The 27,923-nt window shown below is 42.5% G+C and overlaps 1 protein-coding gene across 1 annotated transcript in view; it reads right to left on the bottom strand.

Moving 5' to 3' along the window:
• Positions 1–27,923, bottom strand: part of IL16 (interleukin 16) — a 471,977-nt gene that overhangs the window by 9,489 nt on the left and 434,565 nt on the right. Inside the window, exon 18 of the mRNA XM_086958218.1 lies at positions 2,121–2,252. Within this exon, the coding sequence (XP_086814344.1) occupies positions 2,121–2,252 (132 nt within the window). The remainder of the gene's footprint in view (positions 1–2,120; positions 2,253–27,923) is intronic.

The following is a 27,923-nucleotide window of genomic DNA, read 5'->3' as shown; positions in this document are numbered from 1 at the left end:
TTTTGAGGATGTGAAGGGGTACGGTTGCAGTTTGTGGATACCCACAAACATAAATGTGTGTGGGTGTTTACAAACATTCAAGGCAAACCACACCTTGTGAGGTCCATATCCCGATCTCTCAAAAGGTATTTACTACTGCAGATTTCTCCACACCTGTGGCAGGGCAAGTCCACAGGAAAAACTTTATTTACACCAGCATTTAATCAATCTAAGAATTCCTGGCAAGATTAATTGTGTTTTGAGACCAAAAACGTAGGTTTATGGCAAAAAAGTTTGTGAATCGGGCCCATGTGTGTATGGATATTTAAAGTAGTTGCTGTGGGAAATACGCAATAATGCATACTTTGTGATGCTTTGTTCCAAAAGCTGATTGCTGGTTGGAGTATGTATTTTTTTGCTTTTTGCATTTCACATTGACCATGGAATAAGATGTAGTTGAGTGCATAAATTAAAGATTTCAGAACTTAGGGCCTGATTACGATGTCGGTGAGTCTGCCACCGACGGCTCGTCGGTGGCAGACCCACCCACATTAGCCCCGGCGGTTCGCCCAATGCCTTGTGATGCGGCCGGAGGAGGCATCTGGTGGAGGGACCATCTGCCACACCTCCGACGGGCTCACAGAGCTTTTCGGTACATCAGATGGTCAGTGATCCCTACAATGAGGGCAGTGTCTGCTCAGGCACCACCATAGGGATTACAATGTCCTTTTCAGCCTGCCCTTTCATGTTGGTTTACTTGCCAGGAAAAGGCAGAAGGAAAATTACTTTGGGCGACCCTATCAGGGCCCCCTTTCCCTCTGGCTCTTGGCTATGGGGCCTGGGGGGCAACTATGGTGCTCCTTTAAATATCTCTGCACCATGTGACAGGCCACGCATGCTGCCTGCCACATAGCACAGTGATGTTTTTAATGTGCTTATTTTCTATTGGGGTGTGTATGCTTCCCGCAGCACACACCGCAATAGAAAATATACACATTGTGACTGCCATGAAGGCGGTTGCATCGTAATCAGGGCAGCAGGACTGCTGACTTCTTGTCAGGTGGTCCTGTTTCCTCCACTGTGCCGTTCAGATGAGAGTCCGACTGGCATCGTAATCAGGACCTAAGTGACCTGTATTTGAATCTTGGATTCTTCATTTTGTCAAAATGTAGGATCCTGGGTGAATTATCTTTCTCCACCTAAATTTTAGTATCTTCCAGATGTTTACGGTGCACAAAAGCAGTGCTTTTTAGTGTTAGCTACATAATAAAACATTAATTCATTATGGTTTGACATTCAACTCTTTGATTGGGGGGACTGTGAGTAATATATTAGGTAAATATGACAAACAAACAAGTGATTTTTTAGGTGGTAAGAAATGGTCATAAGATCCAGTGCTGAAACTCACATTTTGGTTATACGACATATGTGATGGTGTTCAGAGCGCGACAGGGGATTGGCCCCCTATATCTAAGGAGAAAGATTACAGCCTATACCCCTGCGCGTGTTTTAAGATCCAGTAATCGAAATTTACTCTGCCCATGCAAGAAAACAAATATGGGAGGACAAGCATTTTCCTATTTAGCCCCTCTTCATTGGAATCGCTTGCCGGACGAGCTACATGCATGCCCTAGCCTGAAAATTTTTAAGAAGCTACTAAAAACCTTAAAGTCGCAACTCCTGGATTAGCCTTCTGCATTTTGCTGCCAAAAGCGCAGAGAGATCCTTCTGGGGATGATTCGTTTGCGCGATATAAATTTTAAAATAAAATAAATAAAAATAAATATGTTCAGTGATAGGAATGGGCTTAAACTGTTAACAGTTTGTTACATGAAAATTCGTTGAATCCCATTTGTTGTGAAGGAATATTTCATATTGCTTGTGACACCTGCCCTTGTCTCCAACCACAGTAGTACAATTCATTGAATAGCAGCTATGAAACTCCTATATTCACAAATATCCATAGATTAATGGAATTCAGCTGAGTGAGACACTGGGTTGTATGACTTACTAAACACCATACATTATCTTCTGCACTACTGGTACCAGTATTTACATGATGCTTCTGTGTTATTCATACTTACCCATGAGACATCCACTTATTATCTCTCTAATGCATTTCACCATAATGTGACTCCTACCTTTGAAAATCCTCTTGATGACAAGTGGTTTGTCACCATGAATGGAGCCTTTTCCCCCTTCCAGACTGAATCCAAGTCCTGCCAGGGTCTTCTCTAGAATGACTGTGATTGTGCAGGATGGTTTTTCAGGTGCTGTCAAACCAAATGACAAGGGACGTTATTTGTGTTAATAGAAAAGAATAATTATCTTTTATTATGCAAAACTAAAACTCTTTTTTATTTTGTAAAAGGTTAAGTAAAATGAAAGTGAGGTGCCTGAGAAGAACAGTTTTTGAAATATTATATTACAGCTTGACATAGATGACAATCAATCAAAAAAGACACCAAACCAATCAATGGTGCTCTTTTCACATAGAGTTTCCCTCTTCCATTACAGACGCAGTTCTGTGTCTCCGGGGGATCCCTTAATTATTAATTTCGGCCCAAACCTCTAAATCTTCCATCACAGTTTCATCTATCCTAACATCTTTCATCCATCTAGACTCTGCGCCTGTCCATCTTGCACTCAGAATGCCACTGATAGGGTGTGAGGGCAGCCAGGTATAGCCAGTCCACACTTACCCAGCAGGAGACTCAATGTAGTAAACAAACCTATGTTGGTTCTTTTGGTTCTTAGGATTAACGCCCAACAGACAGTACACACATTCTGTGAATCATTTTATTGTCTGTATCACTGCCCTTCATTATTCAGTAAGCTGTAATAGATGATGCAGTGTAGAAAGTCAAAATTTATTAATTTGAACGCGGCGTCACTGGAAGTACCATGAACCACGGAGTAAGCTATTTCCCCTCAACTCGGTGAAAGATAGATAACTGAAAACCCTACTTCTATCTGTATTGTCTCGCAGCATAGGCTGGTTTCTATCAGATTTCAGAGCCATATATATACTGGACATCAAGTGTCGACTGGAACCTTCTTCCAGAACGACTTCCACTGTGACGGATGACCAAAACATTTCCGGGATGTCAGTTCATATATCCATAATTGTGTTTCAAATGCTGGCATTTTGTAAAAACTGGCTCCTATCTAATTCTAAACTCTTGCAGGCCATCTTGAATGTGAGAAATGAAGTGGAAGGATGGAAATCTCCCTAAGTTTGACAGCCTTCCTCTCTCCAGTGGGCTAAAGACATTGCACGTTCAGTATTACTAATTCAATTCAAATAATCTTTATTCGGATACAAAATATCCATAAAAGCACAGGTCACATTAAAAAAGAAAGCAATTTTCAATAAAAAAAATCAATAAATAACAATGAAGAATATGGACTTGTATGTACAGCACGATCAAAAATATAAATACTCATGTTACAGCAGAACGACAAATATGTAAAACGACCATTCCTTTAAGTGGCTCAGTTATTCTTGACAATAGCAGCATAAAGAGATAAGTGCAAGTTACGAATTGAATTAATATATGGGCAAACAGGGACAAACAGATAACAGTACAGCATAATATGTTAAAATACAGTGAAATAAAATAGCCGCATGAATATATTATGGTAAAGTGCATACAAGTATTAGCTATATTTAATGAGCCATACTATACAGTGCAAACATTTCTACAGAATGCCACGAAACATTAGAAATTATGGTTCACAACGAGTAGCAGTTAGGTGTGATCATGAGGAATCTGAAGTTTTTAGGGGGTGCTCACTGAAACACGTGAGCGAACTGCCGCCTTTAGAAAAGAAAGTACTCTAAAGTTTAAGTCTACACTTTTAAGGTTGAGAATTTCCGTGTAGGCTATGCTAAAGTCGATAATGGTAGTTGACTTAAAGAAAGGGATCAGGAATTGTTTAGTGTATAACAAATAAAAATAACAAACAAATAAGAAATGTAACATTGATTGGTTGCTCCGATTGCCACAAGGGTAACACATTTGCCCAAGGTTGGTATTAAAGCCTCCTGGGAAGCACAGTAGATATTTTAAGATGGCGGAACAGCAGACTTCTCTCCCAGCGGCTTAAATTCAATAGGAGATAACTGGATGGCAAATGAAATGGAGGGCAGTTAATAGAAGCCAGAGACATATACCTTATGACTGTTGGCTTAGCAAGTTCCATTTCATATCTTGAATAACTATATTGATCATATAGGGCCTCTTGTATGGTCTTTTTAGTTATGCCCTCCATAATATTTGGATTCAAGAAAATGTGACTAAGATTAACGCCAGTAAGGCTGTTTCTGACAGCTGCCAGCCACAGGATGTCTCAGTCCTTACTACAGTTCAGGCAATCCTTTATAATTTCTCTGGCTAGTGACGCTGCCGGATTTTGCCAAACTTTTAACCAGAATATGGTCGGACGGGAACTAATGTAATCCTCAATATAAGGTAGCTGTAGTTCCTGATGACAAATAAAATTTGGAGAAGAAATTGGGATCCCCAAAAGTCTTCTACAAAATCGGTTTTCTTCTCCCTAAATAATACTACTTTTTGCATGGCCCCAAACCTCAGTGCCTTAAGTAGCCATGGGTATGCACTGTGATTTATAAATTTTAATTAATGAGAGCACTACCTCAGTCTTTTTTGGTTGCGGGAGGCATACAGTTGAATTAATCCCCTTTAGAAATGTATTCCTACTGTGGGCCAGATAAGCTTCCCAGGAACCAATGTCTGAAAACATTAGTCCTAGGTACGGGAAAGTCTGAGTGCATAAAAGGCGTTCTGATCCTGAGGTAATTGAGTGAATAAAGTGCTTTTTGGGGCCACAACACATTATGAACAATTTCTTTAAATTAATGCAGAGATCTAGACAAGCCATAAAATCAACAAAGCCTCTAACTAAAATATGGAGAGTGTTTGGGTTGCGGCCCATTAGGACCGCATCGTCTGCATATAATAAAACGGAGAGTATATTGCCATTAATTTTTGGAACATCAGGAGTAAGTTCTGATAAGACTTTATGTAAATAAATCATTGATATACAGACTTAACAAGAGAGGGGTCAATACACATCCCTGACTGACCCCTCTATCTATATTAATGTTCCATGAAACCTCCCCCTCCTTGTCAATCCTCACCCAAGCTTTCAAGTCCCTGTGTAAAAAGGCTAAGAAATGCATTAAAACCTCATCCAACCCATACTTTAAAAGTGCTGACCATAGATGTGACCTATTTACAAAGTCAAAGGCTGAGGAGAGATCTATAAAAGCCAGATATATAGGAGAATGGCGGGCAATGGTATATTTGCCAACAATTAGGGTAAGATTTAAACATTGTTCGACTGTTCCCAGTTCACTTGTGAACCCTAGCTGGTATTTGTTTAAAGTCTGTCCCTCCTCAGCCCAAGATCTAATTTTATTAAATAGTATTCTCCCAAGTATCTTAAGGGTGTTATCAATCAGGGAGATTGGTCTATAGCAGCTTGGGTTGGATCGGTCCCCTTTTTTAAAGATCGCGACAATAATACTAGTAGACCATGTGCTTGGTATAAATGTATCTACTAGGTTGTTAAAAACGTTGTGTAAAAGAGGCGCCCAGAACTCAGGTTTATATTTAATAAGGTTTATGGGAAGCCCATCAGGGCCAGGTGCCTTTTGCCTGAGCATTAATTAATTGCATCCTCGACTTCTGTTATTGATATCTGGATGCGTGCAACATTAGAAAAGTCAAAGGCCTCCTCGTGGGGTGCATACATTTTAGAGAAATTAGCTTCCCAGGCCTCACTTGTTATATTGCAACTTAAAGGCATAAGTGAAAGGCCCATGGATCTCAAATCTTTGACAGCTGCCCAAAAGCTTTTTCCATTGTTGAGACTGGCAGTGCAGGCAAGCTTATCCCATCGTTGTTAGGGTCTCCTGTTTCCGCTGCCTTCTCACTTGTTTGTAGTACTGTCTCAGGGATCCAACAAGGGTTGCGTCCCTGGGCACGGATGCTAGTGCTACACGGAGCTCTCTATTTGCTCACGAACAGGCATTATTAAGCCATATAGGATTTGAGTTAGGGTTAGATGCGGGCTTTGAAATTAATTGTTTGATGCCAGCACATTGGTCGCAAAAAGCATTGACCACCTCTAAGTTTGGATCATTAGACAACAGACAAGTCTCAATGGAGGGTACCTGAGCTGTTATCGTTTTGAAAAACAGTTTGCCATTATCAATGCCCTTCCAGATTATCCTCAAATTGTCCGTGGAGTGAGTTAAGTGTCTAGCGCCCGGCTCTTAAGTAAAAACAAGTCTTGGGGCAAACCGGATTGCTGTTAAAATAGGGTTGTGGTCACCAAAGACAGTCGTAAAACCTCGGCTTTTGCTGCAACATCTTCTAGTGAAGCCGAGATAAAGATGTAATCTATCGTCCAGGCGCAACCACAACCCCTATAAGTCGAGATGAGACTGTCATTATGATGGATGTTGGCAATATCCATCACATTCAGTAGATTGTGATTTGATAAGTGGTCCAATAATTCTTTCCCTCTTTTACATGTGTGTTTGTCTAAAGTAGGTGTTGTGACTAAAACATTCGCCCTCGCCATCTTAGAATTAAAATCACCACCCAGGCAAATTCCTGCAATCTTACCAGACAATGGGGCCTATTAGGATTGCGGACGGACCAGCGTCCGTTCGCCACCCCCGAGGTGGAGGGACCGTCCGCAGGGGCAGCGGCGTTCCCTCCATGCGAATTAGGATGTGACCGCCACCCTGGCAGTCACATCCCGTATATTTTACATTGCGGCGGGTGCTGCTTTAAGCAGCACCCGCCGCAATGTAAAATATGCATGTGTAGCCTTGGTATGCACAACTTGGCAGGCACCGTGTGGCGCCTGCCACCCTGTGCATGCCAAAGCAGGGGGGTACCATAGGTACCCCCCATGTGCACCCCCCAGACCCCAACACTCTGGGGGCTCGCAACGGACCCCCAAACACGAAGGACCACATGCTTTTCCACGGTGGAAAAACCGCCGCGTAAAAGCATGTTTTCTGCCCCATCCTAATATGGCTGGCGGTGTCTGATAGACACCGCCACCATATAAGAGCTTTTCCGCCACCGTCGGAAGGCGACCGCGGCGGAAAAGCGGTAGACGCTCTTCCCGTCCGCCGCTGACCCCCCAGCCATCCTCATGTGTCTAATGTGGCGGGGGTCTTTGAAGGCACCGCAGAGGTGAATCAGCATCCTCTGGGCCAGCGGTGGCTTCCGCCGGCCCAGAGGATGCGGATTCACCGCAATCCTAATCGGCCCCAATAGAAACAAAGCAAAAAAAATTAATATAATTCCTATTTGGTGCATTTATAAAATCATTATTATAAAAATTAATAAAGCAAATTGAGATCCCTTGTGTGTAAATAACAGGTTGAAAATTGTCGTAATTTGTGATAAGGATTTCTAACACTACCACCTGAGGAGATATTGACCCATATAGAAAGACCGCCAGATGGACGGCCTTGTTTAGGAGTGGGTACAATGATGTTAAAACATTCAAACCCCTCCAAATATAAGTCAGTTGTTGCCCACTTTTCCTAGACCATGAGAATGTCGTATTTTGTGCAGTATTACTAAGTAATTCCCACCACTGTAACTGTAATAATCTGGAAAAAAGGTGGGTGTTTCAGAATTCTTTTAATTGTTCATATACCATCCATGTGACTTAAGGCCTGATTACGAGTCTGGCAGCCTGAGGACTGCCAGAATGCGGTGGCGCGGTGGCTGGACTGCCACCATCATACATGTGGTTTGACTGCCCCACTGCAAATAGGGCAGTCAGACCTCTGCCAGGAAACCACCATTCCCTGGAGGTGGCACGGCGAATAGAGGCTGCTATATGCTTGGTGGACCACCACGGTCCCGCCAAGCAAGTCATATTCTGGCAGGTGGGCAGAGGCGAGTCTTGGTGGTGCAAGGGCACGGGGGTGGCATACTCCCAGCTCCTGCACTGCCAAAACTCGTGATTGGACCCTTATTGGTACTATCTGTGAGGCTGTGTTGGGAGTGTTTCCCCATCTGAGGAAATGCTGGAAGAGGTTTGTTGTCTATATCGTTGCATAGAAATTTCTTCACCCAGTTATCTATCTTAGAGCACCAGTTTGCAGCATGTTGCAGCTGGGCTGCAATATATTAGGATAATAGGTCTGGAAGATCGATACCCCCCTCCTCTCCATCTCCTTTTAGGCTCTTGAGGTTCTCTGTACTTTTTTTACGCACCCAGACCAAGAACAATGGGAGACTGTCCAACAGTTTAAAGGTTGATCTAGTGATTGGACAAATCAAATTCTGTAATGAAATGAAATGAATGAATGAAATGAAATTTGATTTGTAGAGCGCATGGCTGTCCGGAAGCGTCCCAACGCTTGTATTCCCCTGCGAGATAACCCATTACTGGGCATCCCCAAGGTGAAAGCCAGGCATCCCGCTGCGAGGGTCCGTTGTGGAGATTAAGCAAGCTATTTCCCAGAGTTACAGAGTGGGACTCCATGATTGGAATAGGCACCGAGGCGAGAATTGTCAGGTCCGGGGAAATTTGAGCCCAAGACCCGCCGAGGCAGGGAATTGAACCCTGGTCAGGGCCAGACCTCTGCATCAGGGTCTGCCGCTCCAACCACTTGAGCCACACTTCTCCTATAGTATATAGGTATCTATGGAGGAAGACTATGTTGGCTTTGCCACTTTACCGATTGTGAAGGCTGGGTCAGCATTCCAAAATACCCTGAATCCCTCTACCCATATTGTATGTGCAGTGCTTTTGTTTGCAGTGTGGATTACTAGGATACCCAAATAAATAAACCTATTATGTTCCCACCTCAGATGTATACTAGGGAGATACTCCTAGCTTTTATAAGCCAACTGAACTAATGGGAACACATGCAGCTTTGTTCACCTGTAGACCTGATATTTTCCCAAACTTCTCTAATTCTCTCATCAGAATAGGAATAGATGTTTGGGCTTGTGTCAAATACCAATGTATAATCACCATACAACGACACTACCTGTACTGATTCTCCGACTTTATGAAAGTGTGCACCCTAGTTCCATGCCTCTTTCAATGGGACATTTTGTGAGTCTAGACCTCCAGATTTTACCATTGGTGTTGGTCCTGCATATAGGATTCATACTCATTTATGAAAATTAGGATCTATACCCATCGCTAGAAACTTCATCATGTAAGACCATTCAACAGTACCAAAGGCTTTCTCGCAATCTAACACTGTGAGTGACCACGTCTAAATGCAATCGTTCACTGGTATGAAGAAGACGTGGCAACCTTCACTCAAGTTCTCTGACTTGGAACAAAACCACACTGGTCCACATGTACTAGGGAGTTCACTTGATGAATCAACCTATGAGCTAAAAGTTTAGAATTTTCAAGTCTACATTTATCCTCAAGAGCGGTCTATAGGATACTAGTTCATTTGGGTCCTGATACAGTTTTAACATCATTAAAATAACTGCTTCTCTGATAGTGTTAGGTAAGCGTCCCAGGGACCAGTCCTCACTGAATACCTCCAGAAATTTCTCTGAGATTTGAGCCATGAATATATGGTAAAATTTGGATGTTATGTTATATGCACCCAGGTCCTTAATACTCTCAAGGGCTTAATGGATTCTAATAACTCGCCCCTTGTAACTTCTTGTTCTGAACCTATTGCTTTATCTTCAGAGTGTCATGTGATCTGGGTAGTTTCCAAATAGTCTTTTATCAAGGGAATAACAAGGGAGAGCAGAATTATTATGTAGTGCTCTAAACATATGGCCAGGGTATGATTAATATTTACTTGTCTTAGCACTCATGTAATCTCAGAAGTGTTCAGTAAGGTTATGATAGGAGAGGAGATTTCTCATAAGAGGAACCAGGCCAGTAGTCTATCACCTTTATCTCTTTATTTGTCCAGTGTTTAACTATAAGTTCCCATATACAGTTTTTTCAAACCGTCCTATGTCTCCCTAATTTTATTACAGATTTCATGTTGCACTCCCTATGATGAGAGCTGAGTATCAATGCTGTCAAGCTCCAATTTCCTGGAGCTTTTGCTTATTTCTGGAGCGGGATACCTTGCAAAAGATTTCAGGGAGTACAAGTGGGGTCCCTAGGGGTGCAGAATTATAATTAAACTACAGGTTCATTACATATTACATAGGGCCTCTGGGAGTCTGGGCTTAGTAACTGCACTCCGCCCTAAAGTCAGGCCACACTTCCCCAAAATGCAAGGTTTTCAGATAGCTATGAAGTAATGTTAACTTTTAGTGTCTTGTAAGGCATCAAATAGAGCTGCGGTTGAATGGGCAAGCATATCATATAAGAAACGTTTGCTTTTATTTGCCCTTACAAATTGTTAGTGGTGGTCAAATTTGCTGGGACAATTGGCCAGTAACTAGTTGCATAATGGAATTCAATGCATTAAAGGATCAAGAGAGGAACATCTGTTGAATATCTGCTATTGGACCTGTCCCTCTCTTTAGAGACAACCCCAAACATTTTGCCCTCACCCCTCTTATTTTTATGAATTCGCTTTTGGTAGCCTTGTGCTCCCCTGCTCTGCGTTCCTGACTGCATGTGTCTGGTATCCTGTTTTTATTTTGGCCATAGCCTCCCACTAATCTAGTATGTGCATAGAGGCCTAAGTGTGTCTATTGACATGGGAGAGGTCCTGGACCTGTTCTGTGACCTGGGTTGGGGCAAAGTGTGCCTTCATTGAACCGACATTGGACTATGTCCCTGTCATGTGTTCAGCTCATTGAGCAGTGGAGGCAGCATACCAGCAGTTGTGAAATCATAGTTGTGACCTGAACTTTATACTCACCCACACCCTAGAACTAACACCTCAAGTGTAAATTGGCATTTTTTGTGTCTGGTGCATGAATCGTGTGTGTAAGTGTGTCAGAGTAATGGAGGCCTGCAAGTTCCATTTTGGATGCTCGAAGTTTGACATGCTGCTCAAGATGGAGCTGAGGATGTTTCCACAGATGTTGGATGTGTATCTCTCACATTTTTAAGCTGGTGGGAGAAGACATAAAAAACAAAGTTAGGGAAGAGAAGGCAAGACTCCTTTAGAAATTCAATAAGGACTTTTGGAGAAGTGCTGCAGCCTCTGTTGTGCAGGGTGAAGGGGGACTCTTTGAGTTAGGCACATACTTTTGTCTTTCCATACTATTCAGTCTGACTGATGACAGCCGGGTACAGAAACTTCACATCGCTAAGTACATCTATCATGGATGCTCCAGATTAGAGATAACCTTGCAGTGAAAAGCATCAGCCAGGAAAGGACACTTAAAAGGAGAACCACCCAAAACTGGTTTTGAAATGGCAGACAGTTCATCAACATCTTCTAACTAGTTTTATTGTATAAAAGTGGGACCCAATTACCCATTTTTTATTTCAGTTCCAAGTCCTGTATTAGCAAGGAAGGAAGTTCTCCCCAGAGTTCTCTAAAGACTGCTTGCACAGCCATAGATGATGTCTACCTGACAGCCAGCTACAAGATGATCGAACATCATTCACCCGAGTCTACCCTTTGCTATAAGAGCTGTTCGCCTGTCATGAAGCACCGAGATAGGAGTACAGTGTGCCTCTTAATAAATTGCTTTATTGATGTTGTAGAACAGAAGAAATCGCATACAAAAACAATACCTTCCAGGCACATCTTTGAGAGAAATTAACTTTCACAATCAGCACCTCCGATGGAGCAAGGTTTCACATATTCTGAAACTTGCTTGTATTCAGCCTTCTCTAAATAACTTGTAATATATTACCCACCATGTTTTGTTTATTATTATTTGCACTACACAACATTTTTTGCATCTATGGGAAGCTTGTCTATGTGCTTTTACCAACGGTAACTCTAATGCATTAAAATGGCCGCTGAAAAAGCAGGAAATCTTCTGCGCATACGTCTGTCACATCTATGTGGCATGATGTACCTCTCTGCTTGGTGGGAAAACGTTGCTTCTGCGCACTAGTGCCAGAAATGGCTGCTTTAAATTTCACATGCTAACGCTTATGTTGCAGCTTGTACTAAACTTGTTCGTTCTGCTTAATCATTAATGCACAAATTAAAATAACGTAATGGGAATAGAGTAGAGATAAGTGGTATACAGTGCATTCATTTATTTCTGTATTCTAAAATGTTTCTTTTTGATTTTGCTACTAGCTCGTCTTCCTTGGGCCTGATCACTGACACATCTTCCATCTTGGACAATTCTGCACATGCGTACTCTGACTCTGAATTTGCTGAAGAACTGGCATTAAACCCCTGCCAGAACACTTCTTACCCACGATATGCCTGGGAACCTGATCATCTGACCTCTAGAAGGGAAGCTACCAAATTCAATGTATTCAAATTGTGTACCAATATTGTTCGGCGGAATAAAATCATGGGGAAGTAAATTGTGGGTGGGGATTCAATCAATATGATTTGAATTGAAATTACATCATCTTAGTATGGTGTGATGAGCTCTCCTCATCTTTCCAACCAATCACTGAAGGGAAACACATAAATTTGCAACATTTAGGGGTGGTACATTGCCTTCGAAATAGTATAACTAAGGTAGGCTCAGATAGAGAAAATGTCCGAGTTGTCCTAATAGCTGACCTGTCACTGACCCAATGCACTCAATAGGCGATCGAGAGCAGAGGTGCTGGCTGAGCACTCTGTCAAAAGAATCTATTACCCAATCGAGGGTACTAATTTGTTTTCCTAGAGAGAGTGGTGTGATGCTGGCGTTGCACTTAGCTGAGGTCACCTGTCCTGATCTGCACCTGTCTTTTCCTGTGGGCACCTGATTAGTCAGGAGCCTGGTCCTGGTCCGTATTTTACCCCAGCCCATTGCCAGGATTTGTCATTGCACCATTCTAGGTAAATATAATATATGTGGTATGTCCTTGTGCTATTTCCCTTTCCTACCCTTCCAAGGACCAATGTCTAAAGAGGTTACTGTGATTTCTTACAAACTTTATGTCCTGCTAGTTATATTCTTGCTTGTAAAATTTGTGGTCACGAGATTATGTCCTGCTAGTTATATTCTTGCTTGTAAAATTTGTGGTCACGAGATTGTGGCCTTTTTCCATTTGACTCTGAAAATCTATCATAGATAGAGGTTTTATAACTTTCCCCGAGTCTGTGGTAATTATATGAAAAGTAAATGTGATTAAATATTACCTGTTTATGCTAACTCCCTGTTACAAGGTGACAAGGATTGGTAAGTCATGGTTTACAGGTATAAGTCCTAATTCGGACCTCTGGGGAAACTGCTAGAGTAATTAAATTAGTAAATTGGTTAGGCAGGACTGAGCTAGTTGGTCCCTGCGCACTCTATCAGTATACTTTTCTTGGTAGCAGTAGTATGGTTAGGGATTAGTTAATAATAGATAGTTAGTTGTGTATCAACTATTGAATATTGATTGTTTATTAATTTTATGTACTAACCAATATCCGCTCTTATTGTTAAATGTTGTCTGGAATATCCCAGGATAAAGGAAACGGGTGGTAAATAGAAGCCACACTGCAGTGAGGTTTCTTGCCTGAGAAATAGGTGCGTAAAGTTAGGTAAAAACTGAAGCACTAGTTAGGTTTTATTTTTTCATAAGTATAAATGTGAGAGTGATTGATAGCAAAGAAGTTCGCTGGTGAAACTTTGGTTTTATATCACCTAGAAAGGGTAATTCTGAAGAAATAGCAGGTTCTTTTTGCTTAAATGAAGAGTAAATGGAAGGTTGTTTTACTCGCAGTGTTTAGAGAGTAGGCGGAAAAAGGTTTACTCGTTGTGAAAGAAAATTATCTTTTCTTTTTAGTCAATCAGGCACAGTAGCGAATGTTTCATGTTGTTAATTAATGAAATGTATAATTGAAATTTGAAAATGGAATTGTCGTATTACCTTGCAAAGGAGGGAGTCAGTCGCAGGTGCTGCACTGACGTCATAGAGAGCCGTGCTGGGATTGGTAGAAACAGCGGGTTTGTAGCCGTGAGAAAATTGTAAAGGAGGGGTGAGTGCAGAGAGTGAGATTCACGTCACAGAAAAGACGTGCAATCATTGGTTAAGGCTGCCTGTAAGTCTAAACCTCATTGGTCGTTAAACTTAAGAAACGACCTGGTATTGTAGAATTATTTCTGCAAAATAAACAGACTGAGTTAATTTAATTTATTGACATTTCATGCAAAATTAAATAGCGGTATATGGGGCATTTAGATCCAGCATTTATAGGAAACCGTCCTGATAGAAAATATTTAGGATTTGCAAGAGAACAACAAATTAGAGGAAGAACTTATATCATGTACGGAGAAAAAAGAAAGATGTCGCTTTTCAAAAGAATAAAGAACTATTTCAAGAAAGACAAAGTTATTAAAACTAGAGAAGGGGTTATTATTCCACCACCAAATACGCTCGCATCATACATGATGGTAGAAAGGGGTTATCACACATGTGTGTGGTTAGAGAACTGGATAGAGTACACTAAGGAAGACGGTATTTTGGCATTTCCAGAACATGGTACCTTCAATGGTAGAATTTTGTACAACTTAAGAAATCGTATGAATAAATGAGATCCCCGATCAAGATTAACACATTATGAAGCTCTAGAAGAGTGGGAGACTGAGGTGTTTGAGCGAGACAGGTCCAGAAGTGACAGAAATTGGAGTAAGTTTTACCCTAAAATTTCCAAAAGAGACAAGAGATAAGCAAATAAAAAGGTGGAAGGATTATATCCTGTTTTTACCACAGAAAACCCATCAGGAAACAAAGGGACAGGGAAAAATGTAATGACTAGTGGTGATTCGGATGATGAGTTATTAGATGACTTATTAATGAAAAATCTGCCACCTTATCAAGAAGAAACTCAGAGTTACGTCTAGTCCTCCATTTTTGCAGCCACCTTTAGATCCACAAGTTATACATGAAACCTCATTAGAAAAGGTACTTCAAGAAAAAGAAAACAAAGCATTAAATAAACAGCGTAGTGAATTAATTCAGAAAATTTCCCAATTAAATAAAAGTCCTGAAGCCCTGACAATAGGTCCTGTAGTTCCTTTGTATGAAGATAAGAAAGTTAATTCTAAAACTCCTGTCTGACTACACCCATAATTCAGCCAAGAAAAGAAAGCTTAATAGTTGATGATCAAGCAATTGAGTGCAAATCGGTAATTTCCTTAATGGATTTACCTATACGAGAACCAGTAAGTGACTCGATCAGGAAAGTTACACCCCCATGTTCAAAAGAGGTACAGATTGAAACATTCTCGAGAACAGGGCATGCAACTGTAGTAAGTCCGGAAGAATTAGACAGATGAACTCAAAACATACAGAAGCCTAAAACTCAACCAAAGGTATTGGACAAATTTAAATTAAGGCTGGAATTAGAGGAAATGGTAGTGGGAAATGTGGGATTGGACAGACTGAATTCATTTGATGAAGACGAATTATTGTATATATGCACAAGTATTGCTCGCAATACAAAAATATATCATGAAAAACTAATGAATTTGGCTTTGGAAATGGGAATTGATATTGGTAAATCAAAGGTATTGCAGAAACCATATAGAGCTGAATTTTATGACAAAGATTTGGAAAACATGAATGTGTCAGGTCGTAAATTGCAGATAAATGAATTGTTGTCATTTTTGCAAAAATGGAGAGATATAGACAAATGGAAAGTTAGATGGACAAAGAAAAAGGAAGAGGCACAAGCAAATATAAAGTCTTCTGAATATTTATTAAAAGAAGCAGAAAGGGTCGAAAGGTTGTGTCCGATAAAACAAGTGCCTGGAGGAGGTTATGTTCACAGGTTCACAGAACCTATGGAAGTTTGTATTGGCAACTTCCGAGAAATGCACAGATTTGTAGTGTGAGATTCTAGCCCTGTAAACTTGCTAGGAAGAGATCTACTGTGCAAAAGGAAATGCACAATCTTTTGTACACCAAATGTTGTTGAAATTAAGACTCCAGATGAAGACAGAGTGTATAAAGTAATGCTGGCTAGACAGGAGACATAAGTTAAAAAGATGTCTCGAGAAGATTTACCCGGAGAACTAAAGACCTTTGTAAATCCTGATGTGTGGGATTTTACTGGGAAAGAAGTAGGCCTAATGGCAGATGTTGATCCCATAAAAGTGACAATGAAAGAAGGTGCAGTTTACCCAAACTTTCAACAGTACAAAATGAGTCCTGAAATAGGTTGAACAAGGCATTCTGGAAGAAATAATGAGCAGTCCTTATAATTCATCTATAATTGACATAAAGAAACCAAACGGAAAGTACAGGGTGGTCCAAGACCTCTGAAAGGTAAATAAAATTGTTGTCCCATGTAGCCCAGTTGTACCAAATCCAGCTGTGATTCTGTATCAAATACCATGAGGAGCAGGATGGTTCACTGTAATTGATTTATGCTATGCGTTCTTTTCTATCCCGCTGCATCCATATAGCACATTTTTATTCTCGTTCAAATTTGACGACCATGTTTACTTTTGGAATCGTGTCCCTCAGGGGTACATGGAAAGTCCATCCATCTTTAATCAGAGTCTGAAAAAGTGCCTTGAATCACTAGTGCTGCCCGGAAAATCTGTCCTGGTGCAGTATATCGATGACCTATTGCAGGTATCGAGAACAAGAAATTACTGTGTGATTGACTCTATTGCATTGCTGAACCATTTAGCAAAAGGGATCTCCAGAGAAATTGCAATACTGTACAACCTCTGTAAAATATCTGGGACACCAGATAGAAAGAGGGGTCAGGAGAGTGACATCTGAACGAATCAAAATAATTTAGAACATGAAATTACCACAAACTCAGAAAGATATCAGAATGTTTCTCGGAGTTGTAGGTTACTGCAGGCAGTGGATTGTGGGATTTGCAGTACTTGCAAAGCCACTGATTAAAATTACAAAGAAATTAGCAAAAGATCCAGGCGAGTGGGATGATGAAAGCATGACTGCATTTTTTAACATTGCGTAAAAGTGTATGTGAAGCTCCAGCATTAGGGATGCCTGATTATTCGAAAGTTCTCACTATTTTGTGACACAAGAGACAATTGTGCACTTTCATTTCTAACCCAGACCCATGGTTTAATGCGATGACCTGTGTCATATTTTTCTGAAAAATTGGACCCAGTGGCAGCTGCACTGCCAAGTTGTCTAAAAGCAGTAGCCGCAACATGTATGAGTCTTGAGCAAAGTGAATCCATTGTTATGGGACACCCTGTAACAGTGTATGTTCCACATTCAGTCGTGATTCTGTTAACCAGAACACGTACTCAGTACCTAACACCTAGTCGGATGACTAAGTATGAAAGAATTATCCCTGGCTCAGAGAATGTGACAGTAGTGAGATGCACTATTTTAAATCCAGCAACCTTGTTGCCCAATTCTCACTCTGAGGAAGTCAGAGAGGAAGTCGAACATGATTGTATCGACTTAACTGAATTCAGTACTAAACCTCGAGCAGACATACAGGAAATCCTTTAAAAGACCCAGACAATGAGTTCTTTGTAGATGGCTCGTGTATGCGCCATGAGTAGGGAGGACTAAGGGCTGCTGTTGCTGTATGCACTCTATCAAACATAGTCAAAGCATCCTATTTACCAGGAGTCAACTCTGCACAAGTAGCTGAATTGATGGCTTTAGTAAAAGTATGCAACATTGGAAAAAATTGGAGAGTAACCATTTACACTGATAGCCGGTATGGTTACGGAGTTGTGCTCGACTTTGGACAGCTCTGAATGCAAAGGGAGTTCATGACTTCTTCTGGAACTCCTGTCAAAAATGGACAATATGTGAAGGAGTTACTTGAAGCAATTCAATTACCTAAAGAATTGGCCATGGTCAAATGTGCTGCTCACCAATCTGGAACTGACAGAGTGATAGCCAGTAATCATTAAGCTGACCAGGTGACTCAGCATTGTGCCAAATATAAAATAGCAATAAACTAGAAAAATGAAGCATGTGGAAACAGGTGCCAACTTATGCTTTTGTGTGGTGTGAATACATGGGAGGAAGTGAGAGATTTACAAGGTGAGGCAGAGCCCAAAGAAAAGGAAGACTGGCAGAAAATAGGGTGTCAAGTGAGACCTGAAGATGGCATAATAGTCTACCTAGATGGGAGACCAGTGTTACCTGACTGTATGCTTGCACCAAGGGCTAGAATGTACCATGGGGACACACACATAGGGAGAGATGCAATGGTGAGGTTGTTTAGACGAGACTGGTTCAAAGCAAAGTTCAGGAACATAGCAGACAGTCTTTGCCAGAGATGCCTTACATGTCAACGATTAAATCCTGGTAAGAAAACTGTAGTGTGCCCTGGGAAAATTAGGAAAGCAGAAGGTCCTTTCATTAGACTACAAATTGATTTCATTCAGTTACCTGCTTGTTGAGGATTGAAATATATTTTGGTCATTGTCTGCCGGTTTTCAAAATGGGTGGAAGCATACCCTACTCGCAGGAACAATAGCATAACTGTAGCAAAACTTTTCTTGCTGGAACTCATCCCAAGATTCGGTTTTCCAGTAACGATTGAATCAGACCGAGGAATGCACTTTAATAATGAAATAATCAGCCTATTTTGTGAAACATTCAAAATTGAGCAAAAGCTGCACTGTGCATATCGCCCAGAAGCTTCTGGAGTGGTAGAACAATTGAATGGCACAATAAATGCAAGATTGGGAAAGATGTGTGAATCCACCCATTCAGAATGGCCTGATGCTTTCCCTCTTGTTCTTATGGGACTCAGAAGTATTCCAGACAAGAAAACAGGCTTGAATCCCCATGAGATACTCATGGGGAGGGCAATGAGGCAAGCATGTATGCCAGGACATCAGCTGTTAACTATATCTCATGATTTAGTGTTGGAGTACTGCAAAGAGTTGGCTGACCAAGTGTGTTCTGAGTTGGCTGACCAAGTGTGTTCTATCTCTCACCAAGGTTGGGAAGACGCAGAAGCCAGACATTCAATTCCAGCACATGACTTGAACCCTGGAGATTGGGTTGTGATAAAGAATCATACTCGGGAATCTTGCCTAGCACCAAGGTGGGGGGAGCCACAGCAAGTGATTTTGGTTACCACCACAGCTGTAAAGTGCAGGGGAATCCCAAACTGGATCCATGCCAGCCATACCAAACAGATACCAGAACCTGACGAAGTTGAGTCTGAAGGTTGTGCAGCTGAAGGGTCTCAGGAAGTTGATCCTAAAGTAGTTGACGAAGAACCGAGCACCAGTCAGGATGAATGGATCCCAGTGATTGACATACCGGAAGTGAGAACAAGAAGCCAAACATACTTAGATAGTCAGACCGATAGTGAGGACGAGATAGGCATGTAAGAACGTACTCAGATTACAGAAACCCAAGCCAATGGTAATCACGAGGAGGAACAAATAAGGAAAGAGCAATATACTCAGACCAACGACACACCTACCAGAACTCCATTGTCTGAGAAGGGGCAGAAAGGTACTAGTCAAAATGCACCGGTGGAAGACAATCAAGAAATTGCAAGACCTGTGCAGGACCAGACAGGATTAGTAAAAGGGATTCAGGACGAAGAAAAAATTCCAGGCCCAACAAAGTCATGTTCTGAATTAGGTCAGATTAGGATAGAAGGATCAGTACAGGCAGAAGAGTCAACTGCAATAAGCCCTGGGGTAGGTGAGTTAGAGAGGAAACCTGAAGTTGACGAAAACCAAGTTGTGCCCAACTTTAAGAAAACAAAAGAACAATTGAAGAATCAGAAAGCACAGTGCCAGCCAAAAGACTCAGAAAAGAGGATACATGGCCTGGTTTTGTTAAAAGACTGAAATATCGCCTAGTGACAATAGATGAAGAACCTGAACAGGTGAACGAAGTGACAAGTCAATCTGAACCATCCACAAGCAATCAAAGAAGGAGAAGTCCACACCTGAAATAGCTGAATAATAAATTCAAAGTTCCTGAATGGACATACATCATCCTTGAAGATTTCGAAAAACTAGAAATCAGTGATGACAGTGATGAAGAACTGATTGCGGATCAAGATATTGAAGAAGTGAGGCCAAGTTGAGATAAAACACAGGAATATTCTGTGAAAATTCTCAAAGAGGGGTTAAGCCTCCTTAGTCAAAATGGCTGATAAAAGTGTTACTGGAAACTCGAAAATAAGTTGTATAAAGACATGCTGTAGGATATGCATTAGGCATGGGCGGAAAATCCGTTCCGCTCGCGGATTTTGCGGATTTTCGGGAAATCAGCAATCCGCGAGATTTGCGAATCTCCCGCAAAATCCGCAAATCCGCGAGCAGCGGATTTTGCTCGCACTGCTCGCACTGTTCGCGTGAGTTCGCGCCCCGCGAATAAGTGCAAAATTGCAGAAATACGATTTTAGCAAAACTGAAAGTAACTACTTACCAGGTTCAAAAGTTCAGGCTCATCATTAGTAGCCATTTCCTGTAGTGCTTCCTGAGGGGCCCCTCCAGAGTTCAGTTGCCAGTTGAAACTATTATGTGACCCTGCTCTGAACCTCAGAATAGTTACACATATGCCACAAAGGTCCTGAATTACAGCTAAGGGAGACAAGCAGGAGCCAGGCTGGAAGTTAAAATCCATTAATCAGCCCCTAATTCATTATTGTCAGTTGGGGCAGGGCAGGTGTTGTAACTAATTTTGCAACAATGAAAGCACTTAGCAAGTGCAAAAGATCACTAATCAGGGCGCACTAAGGAAGCAGGTGCCAGCTAAAAAAATATTCTGTGACACATTAATCAGCCCCAAATTAATTCAGGTCACTTGAGGCAGGGAAGGTGTGCTTTGCTTTGCCGAAAATAATGTACACTGGACAACCAGAGGGTGTGGTGATGAAACAGAGGGTGGCATGGGTGGGCCAGAGGGTGGCATGAGTAGTCAGAGAGTGGCAGTGGTGACAGAGAGTGGCAGTGATGAAGAAGAGTGTCCCAAACAGGCTGGACACGTAGAAACAACAAGTTCGCAAAACTTGCGACCCGACAGGTAAGTTCGCAAATTGCGAAATTGTAAAAACCCTCGCGAACTGGCAGAAACACGGGCGAACACAAAAAAAAAAAATCTGCAAATTCGCGGGAATTCGCGGATTTTGCGGATTGCGAATCCGCAAATCCGCAAAATTCGCGAACGCGAGATCCGCAAAATTCGCTCATGCTTAATATGCATATGTAGTGTATTGATAGTACTTATAGTATGGCTAGGACTGACAATAGCAATACCGTACTTGATGGCTGCTAAGCAAAATGACACTAGTATACAAGGAAAGATAGAGCACCACAGACAAGATAGAGTAGACTTAGAAGCACCAGATGAGATAGAATTACATCACATTAGAAATAGAAACGAAACTGAAATTAATGTATTTGCTAGTCTATTAGTACATTATGTAGAGACTATGCAAATTAGTGATTGTTATGTCTGTATGAAATTACCTACTTCTGTAGCTGAAGGTGTTACATACCATCATTTACCCCTGACTTATGGAATTTCCTGTAGCATATCAACTAGTTTGTTTTATAAAACTGGAAGGTTGCAGTATTATTATTCTAACATAGATGTTATTTTTCCTGATATTCCTAAACGTAGGAGAATTAATCCTGTCCTTAGTGCTAAAGATGCCCAATTCTTTGATGAATTTTTCCTAAGAGTGAAAGAAATAGATATAGCTAATGTAGGCAAAGACAATCTAACATGTAGCTTACACAACAAAGAAAATGTATTTTTAAACTTAGTAAAGAAAAGGAGACAGGATTTCCCTAGAAAAGCCACTGAAACAAAACCCCAGATACCCAAATGGGCTGAAAGGGAGGAATTTATGGCAACTGGCAAGCCTCATGCTGCTATGTCTTTGGACTTGGAAAAGGTGGGGAAAATCTGTCTCCATAGAAAGAAAACTGAGTATAACAATGTATTTATTGGTTCCAGTGAATGTGAACACAATTTCCTCATAATTGGGGATTGGGGACTAAAAGGGGGTACTGATCCAGTATTCCCTGGAGTTTATTATATCTGTGGGAATAAAGCTTACTTTAAGCTGCCTGACCATTGGTATGGCAGTTGCTATTTCGGAATAGTATTCCCGAAGGTATACCATGAAAAAAAAATCACTGGAAGCAATGAACACAAAAATGAACTAACACGTTATAAGAGAGCTAGTTTTGCAGAAATTGTAGGTGAAGTATTTAGTGCATTGATACCTTCAGTGGGAGTGGTTCTGAATACTCAAATAATTTGCAAATTGTCTACAGTGGTGGATCGCTTATCGACTGACACTGCTGGAGGATTCTTATTGATCAATACCGATTTGGTTGCGATCAGATCAATGGTTTTACAAAATCGACTTGCTCTTGACATATTATTGACAAAAGAGGGCAGAGTCTGTAGAATGTTGAAACCGCAACATTGTTGCACTTACATATCAGATAAAAGTGTTGAAATTGGAAGGTATGTAAGGAACATTACTCATTAAGAAGAAGAACTGAAACCACTGGAAGTTGATAGTGCATGGAAGATACTTACTGATGGTCCCTCTTCTATTGGAACTTGGATATCTAATGTAGGTATAAGTATTGTAGGTAACGTACTGATGCCAATAATGAGAATATCACTAATAATATTGGTTATAATGATTTGGTGCAAATGCTGCAAAAATAGAAAAAGGTACACTATTAATGAAAAAACAAAGAAGCAAACTTAATTAAAGTGAAATGGAAGAGTTAAAGGGAGACATATATGGAAGAGTTAAAGGGAGACATATACAAAATAAGTAAAGTTTATCAGAATAATGGTAAAAAGAAAACTCCCAAAATAATTGAAGAGATTGAACTGGGAGAATGTTGAAGTTGGCATCTGGTTCCTTAATTTGTGATGATATAAAATATCATCAAAGACGGGATTGATGGAGCAAGATTTCACATATTCCGAAACTTGCTTGTATTCAGCCTTCTCTAAATAACTTGTAATATATTAACCAACATGTTTTGTTTATTAATATTTGCACTACACAACATTTTTAGCATATAGGGGAAGCTTGTCTATGTGCTTTTACTAACAGTAACTCTAATGCATTAAAATGGCCACCGAAAACGCGGGAAACCTTCTGCGCATGCGTCTGTCACATCTACGTGGCATGACGTACCTCTCTGCTTGGTGGGAAAACTTTGCTTCTGCGCACTAGAGCCAGAAATGGCTGCTTTAAATTTCCCATGCTAATGCTAATGCTGCAGCTTGTACTAAACTTGTTGGTTCTGCTTAATCATTAATGCACAAGTTAAAATAAAGTAATGGGAATAGAGTAGAGAAAAGTGGTATACAGTGCATTCATTTATTTCTGTATTCAAAAATGTTTCTTTTTGATTTTGCTACTAGCTCATACTTTGGGCCTGATCACTGACACATCTTCCATCTTGGATGATTCTGCACATGCATACTTTGACTCTGAATTTGCTGAATCACTGGCATTGAACCCCTGCCAGCCCACTTCTTACCCACGATGTGCCTGGGAACCTGATCATCTGACTTCTAAAAAGGAAGCTACAAAATACAATGTATTCAAATTGTGTACCAATATTGTTGGGCGGAATAAAATCATGGGAAAGTAAATTGTGGGTGGGGATTCAATCAATATGATTCAAATTGAAATTACATCATCTTAGCATGGTGTGATTACCTCTCCTCGTCTTTTCAACCAATCACTGAAGGGAAACACATAGATTTGCAACATTTAAGGGTTGTACATTGCCTTCGAAATGGTATAACTATGGTAGGCTCAGATAGGGAAATTGTCCGACTTGTCCTAATAGCTGACCTGTCACTGACCCAACGTGCTCAATAGGTGATCGAGAGCAGGGGTGCTGGCGGAGCACTCTGTCAGAAGAATTGATTACCCAATCGGGGTACTAATTGGTTTTCCTAGAGAGAGGGGTGTGACGCTGGTGTTGCACTTAGCTGAGGTCACCTGTCCTGACCTGCACCTGTCTTTTCCCATGGGCACCTGATTAGTCGGGAGCCTGGTCCTGGTCCGTATTTTGTCCCAGCCCATGGCCAGGTTTGGTCATTGCACCATTCTAGGTCAATATATTCTATGTGGTTATCCTTGTGCTATTTCTATTTCCTACCCTTCCCAGGTACCAATATCTAAAGGGGTTACTGTGATTTCTTACAAACTTTATGTCCTGCTGGTTATATTCTTGCTTGTAAAATTTATGGTCACAAGATTGTGGCCCTTTTCCATTTGACTCAAAAAATCTATCATAGATAAAGGTTTTAAAACGTTCCCCGAGTCTGTGGTTATTATAAGAAAAGTAAATGTGTTTAAATATTACCTGTTTATGCTAAGTCCCTGAACCACAAGACTTATACTAAGGTGACAAGGATTGGTAAGTCATGGTTTACAGGTATAAGTCCTAAATCGGACCTCTGGGCAAACTGATAGAGTGATTAAATTAGTAAACTGGTTAGGCAGGACTACTAGTTCAAAGTGTGAATATTATATGGGCCCAGTATGGTACAACTGAGATAGTTAGTCCCTGCGTGCTCTATCACCTCATCTTATCTGGGAGACTCAATCAGCTGAAGTACAGTAAATAGCGTAACGGCAATAACATTGAATATACATCCAGTTCACCAATTCTCCTCCGTAACATTCAAATTAAAGAAAAGTGTTTTGAAGGAATCAAGTGCTAACGTCACCAATATAATATTACTCCCATCTGCTACAGATCTTTGTCTTTTGGGTGGCAGCCTCTGGCCATTTACATTGGGAAGATGCGAAGAGTGAACTGCGTGCCCTGGTGTCAGCAAGCAGCTGTCTCTTCACCTGTGGTTCCTGGTAGAAACTATACAGCGTTGACCGAATTTGCCTGAGCACACTCAGGCTATGATTCTCAGTGGTGTGACCTGAGCTGCATTGCCTGAAGAGAAGTTGTAACATGACTTGAGCCGCTGCACCCAAAGACAAAACCACAATGTGACCTGAGCCAGATTCAACAGAAAGTGAGGCCTGTGCTGAGCCTAGCCATCTGATTGAGATCGACCTGTGCATGACTGGCCTGTGATTGGTTGCACCATTTTGCTTGTGATTAGCCCAAGCGGGCGGCACTGATCTTCGAGTGCCAGTTTACCCAGCCTATGTGTGATCCAAAGTTTCCTGGAGCAACCACCCATCTCTGTACAGAAACACCCCAGTCACCGGAAGATGGAGAACAGATGCCTCATCGCAGTCGTGGCTGCCCGAAAAGGACCTGACCTGTGACATAGCAAAGGTACCCCCCTTACCATCAGCCGTCATGGGGCGGCCAAAGCAAGAATCGCCAGCACCCCCTCCTCTTTTCCCCTCTCGGGCACGGTGAGCTGTACACACAGGGGCCGCCATGGGTGGAATAAGGCCTAGCTACCAGGGTCAGATTGGTAACACGGGCTCTCAGGAAATGGCCGAAGGGCCGTAGCTGAGTTCTAGCTGTGGGCTGCTTTTTTGAGAAGCCTGGGGGCGGTCTGTGCTGTGAGGATCCTGCCAGCAGCCCAGTGGGTGCCTGAGTGGCTTTTCTACAGGCAGATGGGCGGAGGTATGACTCCCTTTCTCTTGCTGGGCCTGCCCATTAACGTATGCTGATTGAGCGGGGCAGGGGGCCTGAGTAGAAGTGGTCTTACTAGCATTCATGTGTGGCTCAGCAGTGTGAACTAAGCTGTGGATTTTTTATATCTAAGTGAAGTTAATAAAACACGCCCCCCAGCCCTTTCTTTTCATATAACTTCGCTGAAGCAGTGTTTTGCGGAAAGGCAATACGCAAATGTGGGCCACTTTTTTTCAGTATGCCTATGCCGATTTTTGATCCCAATCCAACCTTGCTAGCTACGCCACTGGGCATGACAAGATTTACTAGCTCATGCTCTCTCAGAAGAAGAGGAGCTGGTCGGCCTCCCAAATGAACCGACTCAAACACTTTATTGGGATAAATTTAACTGTGAGGCAGTCCAGATGGAGAGAATATAAGGGCAATCTGCACCTTACCCTAATCACGTTCGACATTGACCCAGGGAGGAAACTGTCTGGGCTATAATGGGACGATCGGGCCAACAGCGGGAAACGGTGGAGAATGAAAAGGGGGGGCCCTTGGCCCCCCCGCCCGCATGGCGGCGCGGCGACCGTCCCCCTCCTCAAAGCTCCTCGGTGGAGGGGCGTGCCCTTCCGGGCGCGCCTCGCCACCGATTGGTTTGCGCCCCCCTTGACCCGGATGTCATTTTAGGGGCTTCCGGGTCGGGGGGGGCGGGCTGCAGGAGGGGCTGGGTGGGGGCGTGCCGCCCTCACCTGGCCCCTTGAGGATAAAGAAGCGGGGAGCGCCCAGGAGACCCTCTTGTTCTCTGGACGCTCCCCCACAGTGTCGTGCCCCGCGCTCGGGGCTTCTTGTTTTATTTAATTTTTCGGTTTATTTTGCAGGCTTCGTGATCGTGTGTGGATTGCAGGGCGGCCGAGTTGCACGAAGGCATCGCGACAGGAGGAGGCCGTCGGAGACATCGCCCTCGAGCGGAGGTTACCGCGACACGGAGCGGCTGGGGAGCGGGTTTGGCGAACAAGTGTAGGGAGGCGTTTGGATCATCCGGCAAAAGGTACTTTGCGGGGGTGGGGGCCGCTTGGGAGATCGGTGTGCCAGCCGGCGGTTTGTTGTGATACCGGTGTACGGGTCGCTGGGGCACACGCGGACCCTGGCAAGACCGGCAGGGTAAGATTTCCTTTGGTTCACAGAGAGGCAGGCGGCGCGGGGAACATTACTGTGCAGTTTTTAAACTGATCGCATGAGCGCTCTGTGTCCCTCGCGCCTGGCGGCATAATCGTGTACTTTGCCCTGATATACGGGGAGGAAGCGAAGCAGGGTCGACCAGGGCAGGACCTGGATGGGAGACCCTTTGTGACAAAAGCAAATGTTTAATTTTCGTGCAAAACGGTCAATTTTAACTGGATATTAAAAGGGTTGTGTATACTCTGCGAGGAAGCGAAGCAGGGTCGACCAGGGCAGGACTTGGATGGGAGACCTTTGGTAAAACGGGCAGTTAGTGTAAAGCAGTGAATTTTAAAATTCGTAATTACAAAGAGGGTTGATTTACAGAATATAAACGCTCCTTGATAAAGGGAAATTGTTTGTTCATTGTTGATCCTCTCTTTACTTTAGAAGTCACGAAAAGTGTACTGAGGGGGTGCCAGCCTCCTATATTTTCGTTTGGTGTGTGCATAAATCTGCTCTTGTGTTGATCCACGGTATTGATGCAACATTCTATTACAGGCCACTAACGACAATTTTGGAGCATTTCGCGCAAGGAGAGGGACATAAGACGTTGTTGCTGATCCAATACCGGCCTGGTGCACGCAGGATTTATCGGTGAGAGGAAAGCGGGGGGCTAGCATTTCATAGCTTCTAGTTACCGCCGGGTGGGTCTACGCTAGAGTTTACTCACCCCTGACAAACCGGATAAGCCGGGGCGTTGCGGTCGCTGTTGCATGGTGCTTACAGCCCCCTGTATATCCTCCAGCTGGTGAAGGTACAAAGCGCACGGTCTGTCATAAGGAGTGTAGGGCAGTGGTGTGAGAATCATGCCAGGGCAAAGGGGAGGTAAAAGGGGGGCTAGCGTGCAGGCGATGATGCAGGCCATGATGCGGGAAATGGCGCAAATTAATAAACGATTGGGTAAGGTTGAAGGGGCACGCATGAAGGATAGATTAGCGGACCCCTCGGGCCCATCAGGGAGGCCAGTACGGGAGAGAACGGCTCCTTTGCCAAGGGGTGATTTTGTTACTCCTCCTAAGAAACCCAGAGCAAAAAAGCCGAGGATCGGTTCACCAACCCCGGTGCCTTTAGACCCAGTCCCCTCTGTACCGGTGCCCACGATACCAGTGCCAGAGGCACCAC

Source organism: Lissotriton vulgaris, chromosome 2_1 (genome assembly GCF_964263255.1).
Source record: "Lissotriton vulgaris chromosome 2_1, aLisVul1.2, whole genome shotgun sequence".
NCBI classification, from domain to species: Eukaryota; Metazoa; Chordata; class Amphibia; order Caudata; family Salamandridae; genus Lissotriton; species Lissotriton vulgaris.
This window is presented reverse-complemented; position numbering and strand designations above follow the sequence as displayed.